The sequence below is a fragment of the Tamandua tetradactyla genome, chromosome 7 (genome assembly GCF_023851605.1).
Source record: "Tamandua tetradactyla isolate mTamTet1 chromosome 7, mTamTet1.pri, whole genome shotgun sequence".
NCBI classification, from domain to species: Eukaryota; Metazoa; Chordata; class Mammalia; order Pilosa; family Myrmecophagidae; genus Tamandua; species Tamandua tetradactyla.
In genome coordinates, this window is record NC_135333.1 from 152,234,290 (window position 1) to 152,248,215 (window position 13,926).

Sequence of the window (13,926 nt, forward strand, 5' to 3'; positions counted from 1 at the left end):
CCGCCCAGAGGCCTTTTTGCATATGGCACTCCTCAGCTGCTTGTGCTCCTGGGTCTCAGCTATACTTGGGTCCCTGTGCCTGGATACGTGCGGGGTTCTAACTTGCTGCTCTGTGTCATTCTATAGTCTTACACTCTGCCAGGAAGGACCCAAACCATGCTGCCTCTCTGTGACTCTAAGCTGTGCAAGACCAAGTGAGGAGAGGTTCAGACTGCTGGATTGATGAATAAAATCTCCTACATAATCTTGGAGATTCTTTGTCTTTTCCTTTGATTCAGCATTTGTGGAGTCCTCTAGTCTTTACAACCCTCCAGAGTCCCAAGCAAGCCGAATTTATCCTTTAATTAGTTGATTCTGAGAGAAGACTTTTCCAGGGTATGTCTTACGTCACCATTTTGATAATGTCACTCTCCTGCCTCTTATAATGGCACTAGTCATGTTGGATTTAGGGCCCACCCTAATACAGAATGACCTCATCTTAACTTGATTATATCTGCAAGACCTTTTTTTTTCCCAAATAAGGCCATGTTCACAGGTACTGGGGGTTACTGCTTGAACATATTGTTTTGGGGGGCACACTTCAGTCCACACTACTTCCTAAACCTTGTACTCTTCCAGTATTGTATGTTTCAGTATATGAGGCATTTACCAATTTCCCTTCATTTTCACAGTCTAGAAGCGTAGTAGTGATCATGTTGCCCTTGTGTTCCAACCCAGTGCAGCCCCAAGACCAAGGAACACACCTGGCAAAGAGTTAGGCATGGGTTTATTGGGACTTCCAAACAGGAGAAAATCTTTCCCAGTGACACCCATCCAGAAAGTAGAAGTCAGTGCTCCACAAAAGGGCAGGGAATACAAGAGACAACTTAGAAGGTTTTAGGACAAAGACCTTCTATAGGGTATGAGAACAGAAGTTCAGCAGGGTCTCATGACACAGGGGTCTGGAGGTTTATCAAGAGTGATCAAGGGAAGAGAGATTTTAATGTTTGTTTACAATACTATCTGTACATTCTTCCTCACCCACCCCCAGGAGGTCTAGTGACCTTTAACTTCTGCCCCAGTCATTGTAGGCAGCTATGTGCAGTAACTTGTTCTAAATATGGAGTAGGAGGTGTGGTCCCTGCATCTTCATACTTTGTCTCCCTCACTCCATACATCCTTATCCTATTCATCATGAAATCCTCTCTGCTTTACCTCAATATCTCTCATGTCAGCCTGCTAAGTTCCTTTTCTACTATCACCCCTTCACTGTATGATAAGTGTGAACTGATATGCCTGTCCCTTCTGTCCCAATTCCAATCTAATATACACTCCATATTCAGTATGATCATTACACAACACCGGGTAATGGTACAAAACACCCAATTCCTTCATATGACCTAAAAGCCAGGTGTGCTCTATTCTTCCCTTCCTTATCATATGTCACATGTTCACTTGTTCTCTCTCTCTCATCCTCGTTCCATTTGATTTTGTGTGTGTTCCTGCCATAAGAATTTGACCTTTGATGCTTTTCTACTTGGAAATAAGTTTGGCTCCAATTTAACTAGCTAATCATATACATCAGGTTTTTAATTCAAACATCAGTTTTTTAAGACACCTTTCCTAAGTGCTCCTATGTCAGGCCAACTGTTATAGGCCAAACCCACATTCCCTGTTTCTGATCCATTCATAACAATTGTGGGTTGGGAAGCTCATGACAACAGGGCTGTGCTTGCTGTGTACACCGTTATTTCCTCTAGCATTTATCAAAGTGCTCGGCACATGGTCGATTTCCAGTACATGTCTGTTGAATTTAGGGAATCAATAGCTGAATTGAATGGATTGATATGATTTCATTGTTTTTATTAAAAGCAGATTTTACTATTTAATTTGTTATTCAAAGGTAAAGCTATGTGCATAATTCTAAAGCCCAATGATGATCAATTTTAGTATTTAAAAATTATATGCAAACCTTTAAAATAAATTTTTAGTATATTTACAGTGAATTTTAATTTTTAAAGTAAGATTTTAGTAAAAAATTTATGAATTTTAAAAATTTATAACAATTATAAATTCAATTTACAGCACATATTCTATTTCCTTCATATTAACTTCCTCAGACTTTTTAAAAAAATATCTGAATACTGTTTATATTAGTTAGGGTTCTCTAGAGAAACAGAATCAACAGGGAAAACTTGCAAATATAAAATTTATGAAAGTGTCTCACGTGACCGTAGGAACGCAGAGTCCAAAATCCACAGGGCAGGCTGCGAAGCCGATGACTCCAATGGATGGCCTGGATGAACTCCACAGGAGAGGCTCACCAGCCAAAGCAGGAATGGAATCTGTCTCCTCTGAGTCCTCCTTAAAAGGCTTCCCATGATTGCATTTAGCATCACTAATTGCAGAAGACACTCCCCTTTGGCTGATTACAAATGGAATCAGCTGTGGATGTAGCTGACGTGATCATGACCTAATCCTATGAAATGTCCTCATTGCAACAGACAGGCCAGCGCTTGCCCAATCAGATGAACAGGTACCACAACTTGGCCAAGTTGACACCTGTCCCTAACCATGACACTGTTGATATGAGCTAAGATTATAAATGAATAAGAATTACGATAAGGTGTTGGTTTTAACTTGACTTTGAGCTTAATACAGAAACACAATGCAATGGCCAGGTGGAGCTTAACATGCGGTTGTATCCTGTCAAATTAAATATCTCCACTGAAATGTCATTGCAGTATGTATGGATGACCTCTTTAAGCTCAAAGGGAAAATGTAAAAGTGAACAGATGTAGAAAGAAAATGAAAACGTGTAATATAACTAATCTCAGTAAGCTAAACACCTTCTGTTATGTAATATTTATAGGAGTTTGTCATTTTGTGTTTATACTTCAAAATCTAACATTTTTCATTCATAATGTCAAAGCTGCATGCTAAGCAGCAGAGTTAAATTTGAATAGCTTTTATTTTTTAAAATTATCAAATATTGAAAATAAATGTTTATGAAAGGCAAGTTGCTTATAATTTGCAGTGTTGATTTTTAATGGCCTGTATGCTTATATACTGCTTTTTTAATGTAATGTTTCTACTTTTATTGATAACATAATGATTAAAATGTAAGGAGGTGAGGTTGTTTTTTCCCCCCTTCCTGCCCCACTTATCATTCTTGAATTTTTTTTTCCCTTTTCCCTTCCTTTCAGGTAAGGTACTATATCTGGTGCTTTTATTCCCTGCCCGTACCTAGTGTGTGGCTTCCTAGTCTAGCCTTCCGTACTCTCTTGTCCTAGTATTAGAATCACACTGATCTCCGTTATCCAGCTCCATGTGTACTTACCACTCATAGACTGCAGTCATCCTTGAGTCTTCTTTCTACCGTATATCCATACCCAATCAGTCCCTTCTCCCAGCTCTGTGCTCAGAAGAGATTCCCAAATCTTACACTTGTCGCCACCTCTGTTGCTCTCGGCCAACACCCTTTCCTGACCGCTTTAATAAAGCCCTACCCTCCAGGAATGCATTGCTCTGTTCTCTTAAGCTGCCTTAATTTTCCTCAGAGCATTTAAGACTGACAGCCTCACCTGTTTATGTTTAAACTGTTCTTCCCACCATTAGAATGTAAGCTGTGCCACGGCAGGCATTTTGTCTTGATTACCAAGACTTGGCACGTAGAGGAGTTTAACCCATGTCTGTGGAGTGAAACATCACATCACCGAAGCATTCTCTTTCCCTTCTCGGTGGTCTGAGTTGTACCTCCCTCTGTACTCTTGAGACGCTTATATTAATATAAAAATCCATTTTACTTAATATGTTATTATATATCATTAATAGTATGTAGTATATTATTTGAATTAATTAGTTTATAGATCAGTTTATGACCTAATTTTATACTATAAAATTACATAATATGTTATTAATATGTATAAGTAGATAAATTGTTTATTGGGTAAGTTTAACATGTTTTTAATAGGGTATTGGCCATTCGTATTTTAATATTTACAAACTACTTGTTGGTTCCCTTGGTGTATATAGCGCATTTAACTTTTAGGCCAGAAATTCAGCTGCATGTGGCTGATATACTTGTTTACCTTATTTAAATGAACCTTACTCAATTGTAATCTTTTATCCTGCTTCCTCAGTTACTCAGTTTCACCCCCATAGGTGTGCCTGAATCTGTGAGGCTTCCCTTCACCCTGAAGCCAGATGCTGTCCATCTGCACCCGACATGGGGTTCAGGGCAGCTTTGTTCCAGTTGAGAGTCTTGTACTGGGCTCCAGCCTTGTCCTAGGAAACTGAGCAGCCGTCCCACCCTTTTGGAGTCTTGGTCTCTATGCAGGGCACTGTTCCCGACCAGTGTGAAGCACTTCCTTTCTCCTCCAGCTGCCTTCATGTTCATTGGCATGGTTTTTCAATGAGTTTAGGTCCTGTGACAAGGTCCTCCCAGAGGGAGTTGTCTTCCAGGCAGCTTCTGCTTTGGGATGGTTAGGAAAAGAAGTTGCAAATCTCAGTTGCCTGAGATTAATGGAAGGTGGAGTTTGGAGTTCAATACATGGAGGAAGAACACAAATTAATATCAGTAAACTATTTAGTCAGTCTCTTTGTATCAGGAAGCCTTGTTCTACTATATTTAAAGTTTTCCAGGAGTTGCATTATTCTGTCCTTAAATAATGAATGTCATGGGGGGGGGAGATGTTTTGGGAATAGAAAGGTAAAATATTGCATTGTGTAAGCTACCACCATCCCTACCCCTTCACTTTGTTAGCTCTGGTCGATAATACTCATTGATTTGAGGTATGTTAAGATTACATGGTTCGTTGTAAATCATCCTGGTTTGTAGGAATAAGTTTAAGTGTCAGAGTTTTTTTTCAAAATTCTTTTTCTTTACACAAGGAGACACTTCACATATAAATATTGTTAGGCTTAAAATAAACTACCAAATAATGCTCCTTTTATTTATAAATGGTGATTCTCACAAATTTATTTTACAAGGCTACAGCTTAATTGTTCTTCTTTTACTTAAACTATGATTTGTGGCTAAACAACACACTTACAAACTACGTATAAGTTTTGGTCCCCCTTTTATTGGCTGCTTCTCTCCCTTATTCATTGTTGATGAAAATGTGCATCTGAATGGGAAATGGTTTCCACTGGTTGTAAAAAATGACTGACACTCATAATCATCAAATATTTCCCAAAAGTAAACACTGAATGTGTGGGAGTAACCACTAGATACACAACTGCAGAAGGACACTTCCTACATCTAGCTTATTGCTTATAATATTTAGAACTTCATGTGTCTTCTACATAAGGCATAGGAGCACTGAAGGGAAATGGTCTGCTTTGCTCCTTGTAGAATTCTAACTGATATTCTCGCCAATGATGAACACATCCTGGTTAGGATATAAATATTTGGTGAAGAATGTGGGCCAGTTCTGAAGAACTCTTTTTATAGTTTTAGAGACCTTAGTTGGTATGACAGTTTCCAGATGTGAAATGGAGGAACTACCACGTTGTTCACAGATGTGTACTTTTCTGTTAGCATGTGAACATGAATAACTAAGAGAGTAACTTCGAACCATTAAGTTATATGAATAGAATAATAGCACACTTCTTTATTGACTGATTATTATATTTATGAAATATTGCTATGGCTAGAGAAGAAAAGATAAAGCCTTATGGAAATAATCTGGTTTATAGAAAAAGATCAATGCACAAATTGCATTTTGGAAAAATGATAGTATATATTTAAGTCATAATGTAATGCAGAATCTTGAAATTTTCAGGTGTCATTCAGTAGAACAGCAGTTCTTAGCTGTGATATGGCACATTGCAGAGGGTACAACCCTAAGTAATCTGTAATTTTCTCTTGCATTTCATATTTCTGCCTGCTTTTTTAAAGTGGGAGTTCCTGGAATTATAGGGGGATTGTGTATGTGTGTATAAACATATATGTGTGTCTATTATTATATTTGTTCATTTTGTAGTTGGTGAAAGTGCTCATCAGCCATAGGAGGAGATGTTGCTTGTCTTATACACCCACTCAGGTGGACATCTGTTTCTGAACAGTGGTAGTGACATTCATTTTAATTAAGAAAACAAAACAAATCAGCTGAAAACTGACTGATCCCGCACTTTGGAATAGACTATATAAACTTTACTGATTTTTTTTCTTTAATGTATTTGTCCTGTTGCTCTGAGTCAGGAGGGAACTTGACAAGGCCTATGCATGATTGGGGATGGCACTTTTTTTCATGGATTTAAATAATATTATCTTTTTTTCCCTAGTGCTCTGTACAGTGCTACAAATGATCTGCTAATATAAGTATAGTATAAATGAATTCGTAATCTCAAATCCCTAATTTCTAGGTACTGTTGAAGCCCTTTGCCAGGAAAATGTTTTACCCTGGTTCTCATCTTCCTTGCTTTCCTTCCTGATCCTGTAGTCATCTGTGCCACTTAAAGTTATGCTGGTCGGTTCTCTGTATGATCACTGATTTTATGAACTGCAGAGAACTTCAAGTCTCGAGTTGCTCAAAGTTCTGAAATTAAATGTAAAACCATTTCCCACTTGTACTACTATAATTTTGTTTTTACATCTTTTCCCTTACCATCTTTTATTTTGCCAATTGCTCTTTACTTCATTATACTGAATTTTTGTTGTTTTAACTGATTTGCTTTTGTGTGGGTGTGCGCTGAATTATCATAAACAAATTATAAATACTTAGCTACACTTAAAATTTCAAACCTTAGAATTCAACTTATGAAATTCTCTATTTTATTTATTAAAGGACTTAGTCTTGTGTCTTGTTCTAGGTCACATAGCTAATTATGGGGAAAAACCCAATCTGCTAAATTTTGTAACTCTAGTGTGGTAATAATAATGCCTCTTTTGAATAATTATATCATCATAATTCAAAGTAAAGGGAAATCATTGTAAATTGAAGCCGTCATACAGGCTGAGACTTGAAGCCTAAAATGAATGTGGAAGACATAGAATAACTCTCCAGGTTAGAGCAGATAATTAAGGGAAGACATAAGGACTGTCATCGGGGCATCAGAAAATTGACCTGATAGGGTATAGAGAATTTATCCAAGAAGATTCGAGCTAGATTTTGGAAGACTTCAAAGACCAGGATGATTATGAAATAGAAAAAGAGGAAACAGGGCTTTTTAAGCATTTTTTGATCAATGGCACAACGTAAAAACAGTTCTGTTTAAGGAATATTAGTCTGGCCCTTTTAAGTATGATGAAGTATGGTGAGTTGGCTAACTTGAGAATCTATTGTAGACTCTTGATATGACATGAAAGGGGCACATATTTGGGGGAAGGCAAAGTGTTCAATAGTGAGAGACATTCTATAAGAAAATCTTGAAATTTAGTTTTTACCAAGATAGGAGATTCTGAATAGGATAAATTGACTAAAGATGATTTAATGATTTTCAAATTTTGGTGATCAGTTGGTATCATTGAATTTAGAAGGAAGAATTCAAGGAAATACTGAGGAGACAAATCAAAGAATGTCAGTGATTTATGTGCCAGATATGAAGCTAGTTATTTCCAATTGATTTGTTATTTTTCTTAACAACCCCATGGAATTGATATTAATTATGCTCATTTTTCCAAATCGGGGAAGGAGACTCAGAGACATAAAATGTACCCAGAGTTACACAGTTAAATGAGTAGAGGAGGCAAGGTTTAAACACAGCCCTGTCTTTTCCAAGGCCAGTTAATCTCAATGATGTTGATTAAATGAACTGATTTTCTGAGTTTTCTGTGGCTAATTCCCTTATTTGTTGGTTTCTGTGTCTATCATGTGCATCCTGCTTGAAACAGGAATTCTGCCTTGTTCGTTGATGTATCTCCAACACTTGGAGCAGTCAAATAGCAGGCAATCAATAAATAACATTCAACCTATCGAAACCAAAGAAATAAGCAAATTAAATCACAGCTGGCAATAGAAACTGGGCCTCTCAACACACATTACCTTTTTGTCACAGCCCACCACAGTCCCTTTTTCTCAGTTTCCTGAACCACTGCATGTGGCCACATATCCCAATCAATATATAAAATGAATAATGGTGCTTAATATGAGGAGTTTGTACCACCAGTGGGTACTCCATAATGCTTAATTGGAAGAAGATGCTGACATCATCTAGAAGGCAGTGAGAGAAACCTGCTGAGAAATGACTTTTTCTTTTGCTGCTTTCATAACTGCCATCTCTCTCAAGCAATAATAGTTGAAAGAGTAAATTTGATTAAACATAATGTTCCGTCTCAACTACTGTGACCCCTTCCTGGGGCCCTGTGATGTGTGTCTGGTTGGCTTATGCATTTGGTTGCCTTTTCATTTTATATACTCTTGTTAGGATTTTGTTTTCCTTCTCCTTATTTGAAACTTAATTAAATAATGGTCAAAGCAAAAAGATAGGTCATTGCACAGTGGTGCAGTATTTCATCTGGAAAGAACTGTCCTAGTCTTGGGATATGTTTATTCTGCATCCAGGACATCGTGGGACTCATTGCTTTTAATGAGCAACCAGAGACCAACTGTTCTTTGCATTCTGGTGCATGTTCTTAAAGCTACATACTGTTGTTTTGCGGGGACTAAGCACAGATTTTATTGCCCATTTTAAGGTGGCATCTATAATAACCATATTTTGGCTCTTCTCTCCTTAAAGACTTAAGTGGAAGAAAGTTCGACCCTTTTTTATCTTGGCATATAACCTTTGTATTTACTTTTTAACCAATGGCAGCTCTCATTTTGCATGTTTCTTTTTAATGTCATTGTGATACTGATGATAGCTCTTTGTATGGCATTTTCCACTGATGATTTAAGGGCTGACCAAGTGTTTGTGAGGCTGTGTGTATAACGAAACATATTCTTTGATTTTAAGAACTTTGCATTCTATAGTTAACATTTACTAGAAGCTTACAGTATATCTACATACTATAATTACCATTTTATTTGTATCTTCTCAGGTAATACAGTAATCATAGGAATTAAGTTTTATTGTTATCCTTTTTTTTTTTTACAATAGAGAACATTGCAGCTAAAAGATGAAATAATTTTCGAAGGGTCATGCAGCTAAACAAATGTGGGAGCTCGCCTGCCTGCCTAGAATCTTTCCTCTTAACTCAAATGTTAGCTGTCTGATTCATTACATTTAATGACTCATTTAGGAAATTCGAATTTAAGATTCTCGCTAGCTTTTACTAACTTCGTGAAAGTAGGATATGTGGAGGAAGCATTTCGCCTGTGCTTTCCTTTTTTCCTTTTACGCTAAAATGCTGTGGGAAATATTGCAGGGAATTTTAAAATATTAATTATTGAGTATTTGATGAAACATAAATTGAAGAGAAGCTATTCATTTTCAAAATGAAAGAAGAAATAAGGAAGCAAGTTGTCTGATCATTTGGTTACCACTAGCTATATGTGGCAGAGACAATGGGCTAGTTCCTATAGTGGTTAAAGAAGGATGTAGTAACAGAGTGAATTTTCTTATATACATTTGAATAAACAAAATGGGGGAAAGGTGGCATGTCACATGGAATGTAAAATATAACGTTATATATGCCTCTAACTTTTGGAAATTTACATCTATATAAGTGGTTTTAAAAATACATGCAGGGCAATGTGATGGTGGCTCAGGGGCAGAATTGTGTCTGCCGTGCTGGAGACCCTAATTCGATTCTCAGAACCTGTCTGTGCAAAAAAGAAAATGAAGTTCATGTAGTAGATATAGTATAAATGAGAAGGAACACATGGATAAAAACGTATCTTTTTACCATGGATCATGGTGTCTTCTGGACACTGCTCATTGTCTCGGTGCCACTTGTGGTCAGCACATACCTTCAGTCCCGCCGTGCCAGACAGGACAGAACTGCTCCAGGACGGCTCTTCTTAGGGCTTATCTCCTATCTCGAGCTACCCCATTTGTGCTACTATGTAAGCAGTTTTGGTTCAGAAGCAATAATCAGGTGAACACCCAAGTTGAAGAATGTGTGTTTTTAGAATCTGCTTGTATTGTGATTTAGTTTCATTAAAACTCAATTTGTCTCATACAGGTCTTTCCCCCTATTATTTATTTTCTTCTGAGGTTGATGGAGATATTTACTTAAGACCATAGCTAGGCAGATGAGCTAGCTTTAGATTAAATCCAGGATTAGCAGGATTTTAGTCCTGAGTGACAGCATCCAGGATAAACAGTAGCTGTTTGAGCTACACCGAATTGTGATGTCGTTTCTTCCTAAATAGGTGAGTGAGTGGGACAAAATGAATTTTTTAAGTTTGTCTCAGAAGCTATAATGACCAATACTCTTTTCAAGGATGAAGAAGCAAGAACTGAAGTGGAAACAAATCTAAGAGAGAAAATAAAATAGAAATTGGTGGTGGTCGCCACCATTGCTTAGAGCTGTCTTTTCCTTTTGGTGCCTGTGAAAAGATTTTATCACTTTTTCTCTTGTTTCTCTGACTTTTTTCAGTCTCTTTGATGGACTCACTGTCATGTCCAATTCTTTTAATCTTAACGTTTCTCAACATTCTAACCTCAGTCTTCTCCCAGCACATTCTTCTTGATGTTCTCATTTTGATAAAAGCACAGTTTTATTTATTTATCTATTTTGCAATGATGATTACCAAGAAGGCATTAGTCTACCTCATTTGGTGCCAGGGGTGAAGGATACCTTATGATCTGTTGCTGAATCATCTATTGTCTCTGTTTTTCAAGGGTCGTAAGAATGAGGCTGAAAAGTTCTTCTTGAAGGCCATTGAGCTGGATCCCACCAAAGGAAACTGTTATATGCATTATGGTGAGTGGTTGATAGTTTTTTTCTATAGCTCCCACATTTACTATTAATTTTGAGAGATTAGATTTTTTAAATGTCTGATGGCAAAGAACCTTTGAGAGGAGGTTTAGTTTGTTGTTGCAGATTTAATTTCATGCTGTATTCTTACCTTCCCTTTCAAAACAGATCAAAGAGCATGATGCATTATATTTTCCCTTAGTAATTTTCACTGGATTTCAATAGGGAAGGCAAGTTCACTATTGCTGCTTTCAAGGTCAATGTAAAATTTCAGTGAGAGAAAGTATCTAGCTCTTTGTCTGATGCACAGTCAAAATGTTAGCTCCCTTTGCATTCTAATGATAAAGTATTCTAAATGCATTATACATTGCGCATGTATTTTGAAGTTTTTGAGGTTTATTTTTGGCTTCAGAATCTTGCTTCCTGGAAGATATGGGTGTAAACCAGCTTCTAAATGCCTAAGTTGGTGGCCAGGCATAGCTGTAAAGGGTATAAAGATTGGGTGTCTCAGTTTAGCCTTGGTCTAAAGCAGTCCAGAATGAGTTTACCTAACCCTGTCACTCTTTTCTCTGTCATTAGTAGTGAGTCATGTGTTAATGAGGCGAAGTATATAGCTGGCTTAATGTTGGGTAAGATGTTCTTACTTCTACCAGATTTGCAGTTGGAATAGCTTTCAGGGTGCTCCAAATCATTTACTTTTGCTGATCTCTTGCAAAAAACTGTTGTTGTTTGTTTTTATGGCTATTGGCTTTGATGTATTAGTTAAACTTAAAGGTGGATGGAAATTAAATCTTAAGAAAGTAAAGCCAATATGCCTGTATATATTTAATTCCTTCTCCTAGTTTCTAGCTAGTAAAAATAAACAGTGACAGCTTGAGAGGGTGGAAGACTGGAAATAATAAAATGGAGGCTACATTTAACCAACCACAGCTCATTTCCTTACTTACATTATTGTGTTTATAAACCTACAGTTGTGATACTTTATCTTTCCAGCATACTACAGCGTGTAATTTTATACAAATTACTGCAGAGCCAATCCTGATTTTGTTTTACAATTCAGTGCATTGCCATGTTAAGTTAGCAGGCAAATAATTTTAAGTTTGCTACAGAATTTATTTCTACAGACTTGCTTGTAGGTAGTATTTTAAATTAGGATTTTCTCAAGGCTTCTCTTTTGGGTACCCGACCATGATTAAAGGAAGTTTCTTGATTATTTTTCCTGAATACTAAAGGAGCTCTTGTCATTGCATTTTATGAAATAGGATTTTTTTTCCTGTTTTGTCACCTGCCTTTCCTTTGCCTCAAACTAATTCCACTTATTGCATCCTCTAAGCTTGTTTCCCATATTTTATTATTTGCTTTAGATTTTTTTTTTTACCAACTCCTTTAAACTTCATTATTACTACATTTTAAATTGAAAATGAAAAAAATGCTAGCGTATTAATTTTATGAATTGGCCTCTTTATTCTTCTGGTTTGTCTGTCTTTATCAATTTTTACCATTTGTCTTTATTATTTTTATATTACATTGTGCTCCTGAAATTTTTTTCTCAGTGATGTTAAGATGTCTATCTCTTATGAGAAATTTTTGGATTTAGTTTTAACAGAAAATACACCAAATTATTCATTGTATATGCTATTTGGAAAAAAACATGTTCCATTAAATTTGTATGTACATTTTGATTCTTCTTAGTACCTCTGTATTATTTTAATATTTGGGAGGAGGGCAGACAGACCTTATTAGAAGTGTATTTTCTAAAGGAGGAAAGACTGCATTCCTGTGGATTGGGAAACGGAGAAGACTCAAAATGAAGCATCCGAAAGGAGCAGTAGTTGGGGTGCCAGGGTAATTCAGCGGTAGAATTCTCACCTGCCATGTGGAAAACCCGGGTTCGAGTCCTCTTCCATGTACTTCCCAAAAAACAAACAAACAAGCAAAATAAACAACCAACCAAAAATTCAACAAATGGTGCTGCAATAACAGGATACTCACATGAAAAAATAATGAAATGTGACCCCGCATTTTGTATGTATACTGCATACAAAAAAAAAAAAAACCAGTGGGAGCAGTAGATAAAGCAAAATAATCTATAAATGGATGGCAAGTATATAAGTGAGTGCTTGAAATTCCTGTACTAAGATTATTTAAAAAAATGCAATTAGGGGAATATTAATAATTTTTATTTGGGGGATCTACTTCAAATTACTGAATTTTAGAGCTTGGAAATTATTTTAAATTACCTAATATAACCCCTTTGGTATACAAATAAATAGACGGACACCTAGAGAAATGAATTTGACTTGACCAAGTTAGTTGTAGTTGACTAAGTTCTGGGTCTCTTGATGCCTATCATTGCTTTTCTCCCCTCTGTCATATGTTTCATTTCCTTTTCACAGCATTGATAGACAAATATTTTGATCAATGGTATTTCTGTGCATAGCTTTAGAATGTTGGGGTCATATATATAAAATGGCTTATCTTAAAATCCTTAGGGAGCAGTCTTTTAAGTTTAATATTCATAAGCTCTGTCTAGTTGATGCAAAATACTGTTTTAGGTACTGAGGGAGAGATATATAAATAAAAATATAAGATTATTTCAGAAAGCGACTAATGCTATATAGGAAATAACTGGATGATGTCATCTTTAGGAGGTAATGAGATGAGAATTGGGGGTTCTTGATGCAGGATAATCATGTGAGGCATCTTTAAGGAGATGATATTTGAAATCTCAAGGCTTAAGCCAGCTAATTGAAAAGCCAGGCAAGAGCAGTGCAGGCAGAAGAAATAAAAATTCCAGAGATCTGAGGCAAGAACAAACTTGGGTTCTCCCCTGAGAAAGAAGGCCAATGTGGCTGGAGCATGTTAAACCCAATGGGAAGGTAGCAGGAGTTGAGGCTGGAGAAGAAGCAAAGATAGAGCCACAGGGCCTTGTAGATCAGGCTTGTGAGAAGATGTGCTTTATTCTGAGAAGTATGGAAAGGACCATGTGGAGAAGAAAGGATTAGAGAAAGATCAGAATAAAGTAAGGAGAACTCTTTAGTAAGCTGTTGCTATGTTTTAGATAAGAGATGATAGTAGCTTGGAGTTGGAGGTGGTTGTAGGAATGGAGATATTGATTTTGAAATTATTCTAAGATAATT

General features: G+C 36.6%; 1 protein-coding gene across 2 annotated transcripts in view; it reads left to right on the forward strand.

Moving 5' to 3' along the window:
• Positions 1-13,926, forward strand: part of TMTC2 (transmembrane O-mannosyltransferase targeting cadherins 2) — a 478,556-nt gene that overhangs the window by 360,375 nt on the left and 104,255 nt on the right. For both annotated transcript variants that reach the window (XM_077111531.1, XM_077111532.1), the window contains one exon: positions 10,711-10,792. In XM_077111531.1, the coding sequence (XP_076967646.1) occupies positions 10,711-10,792 (82 nt within the window). The remainder of the gene's footprint in view (positions 1-10,710; positions 10,793-13,926) is intronic.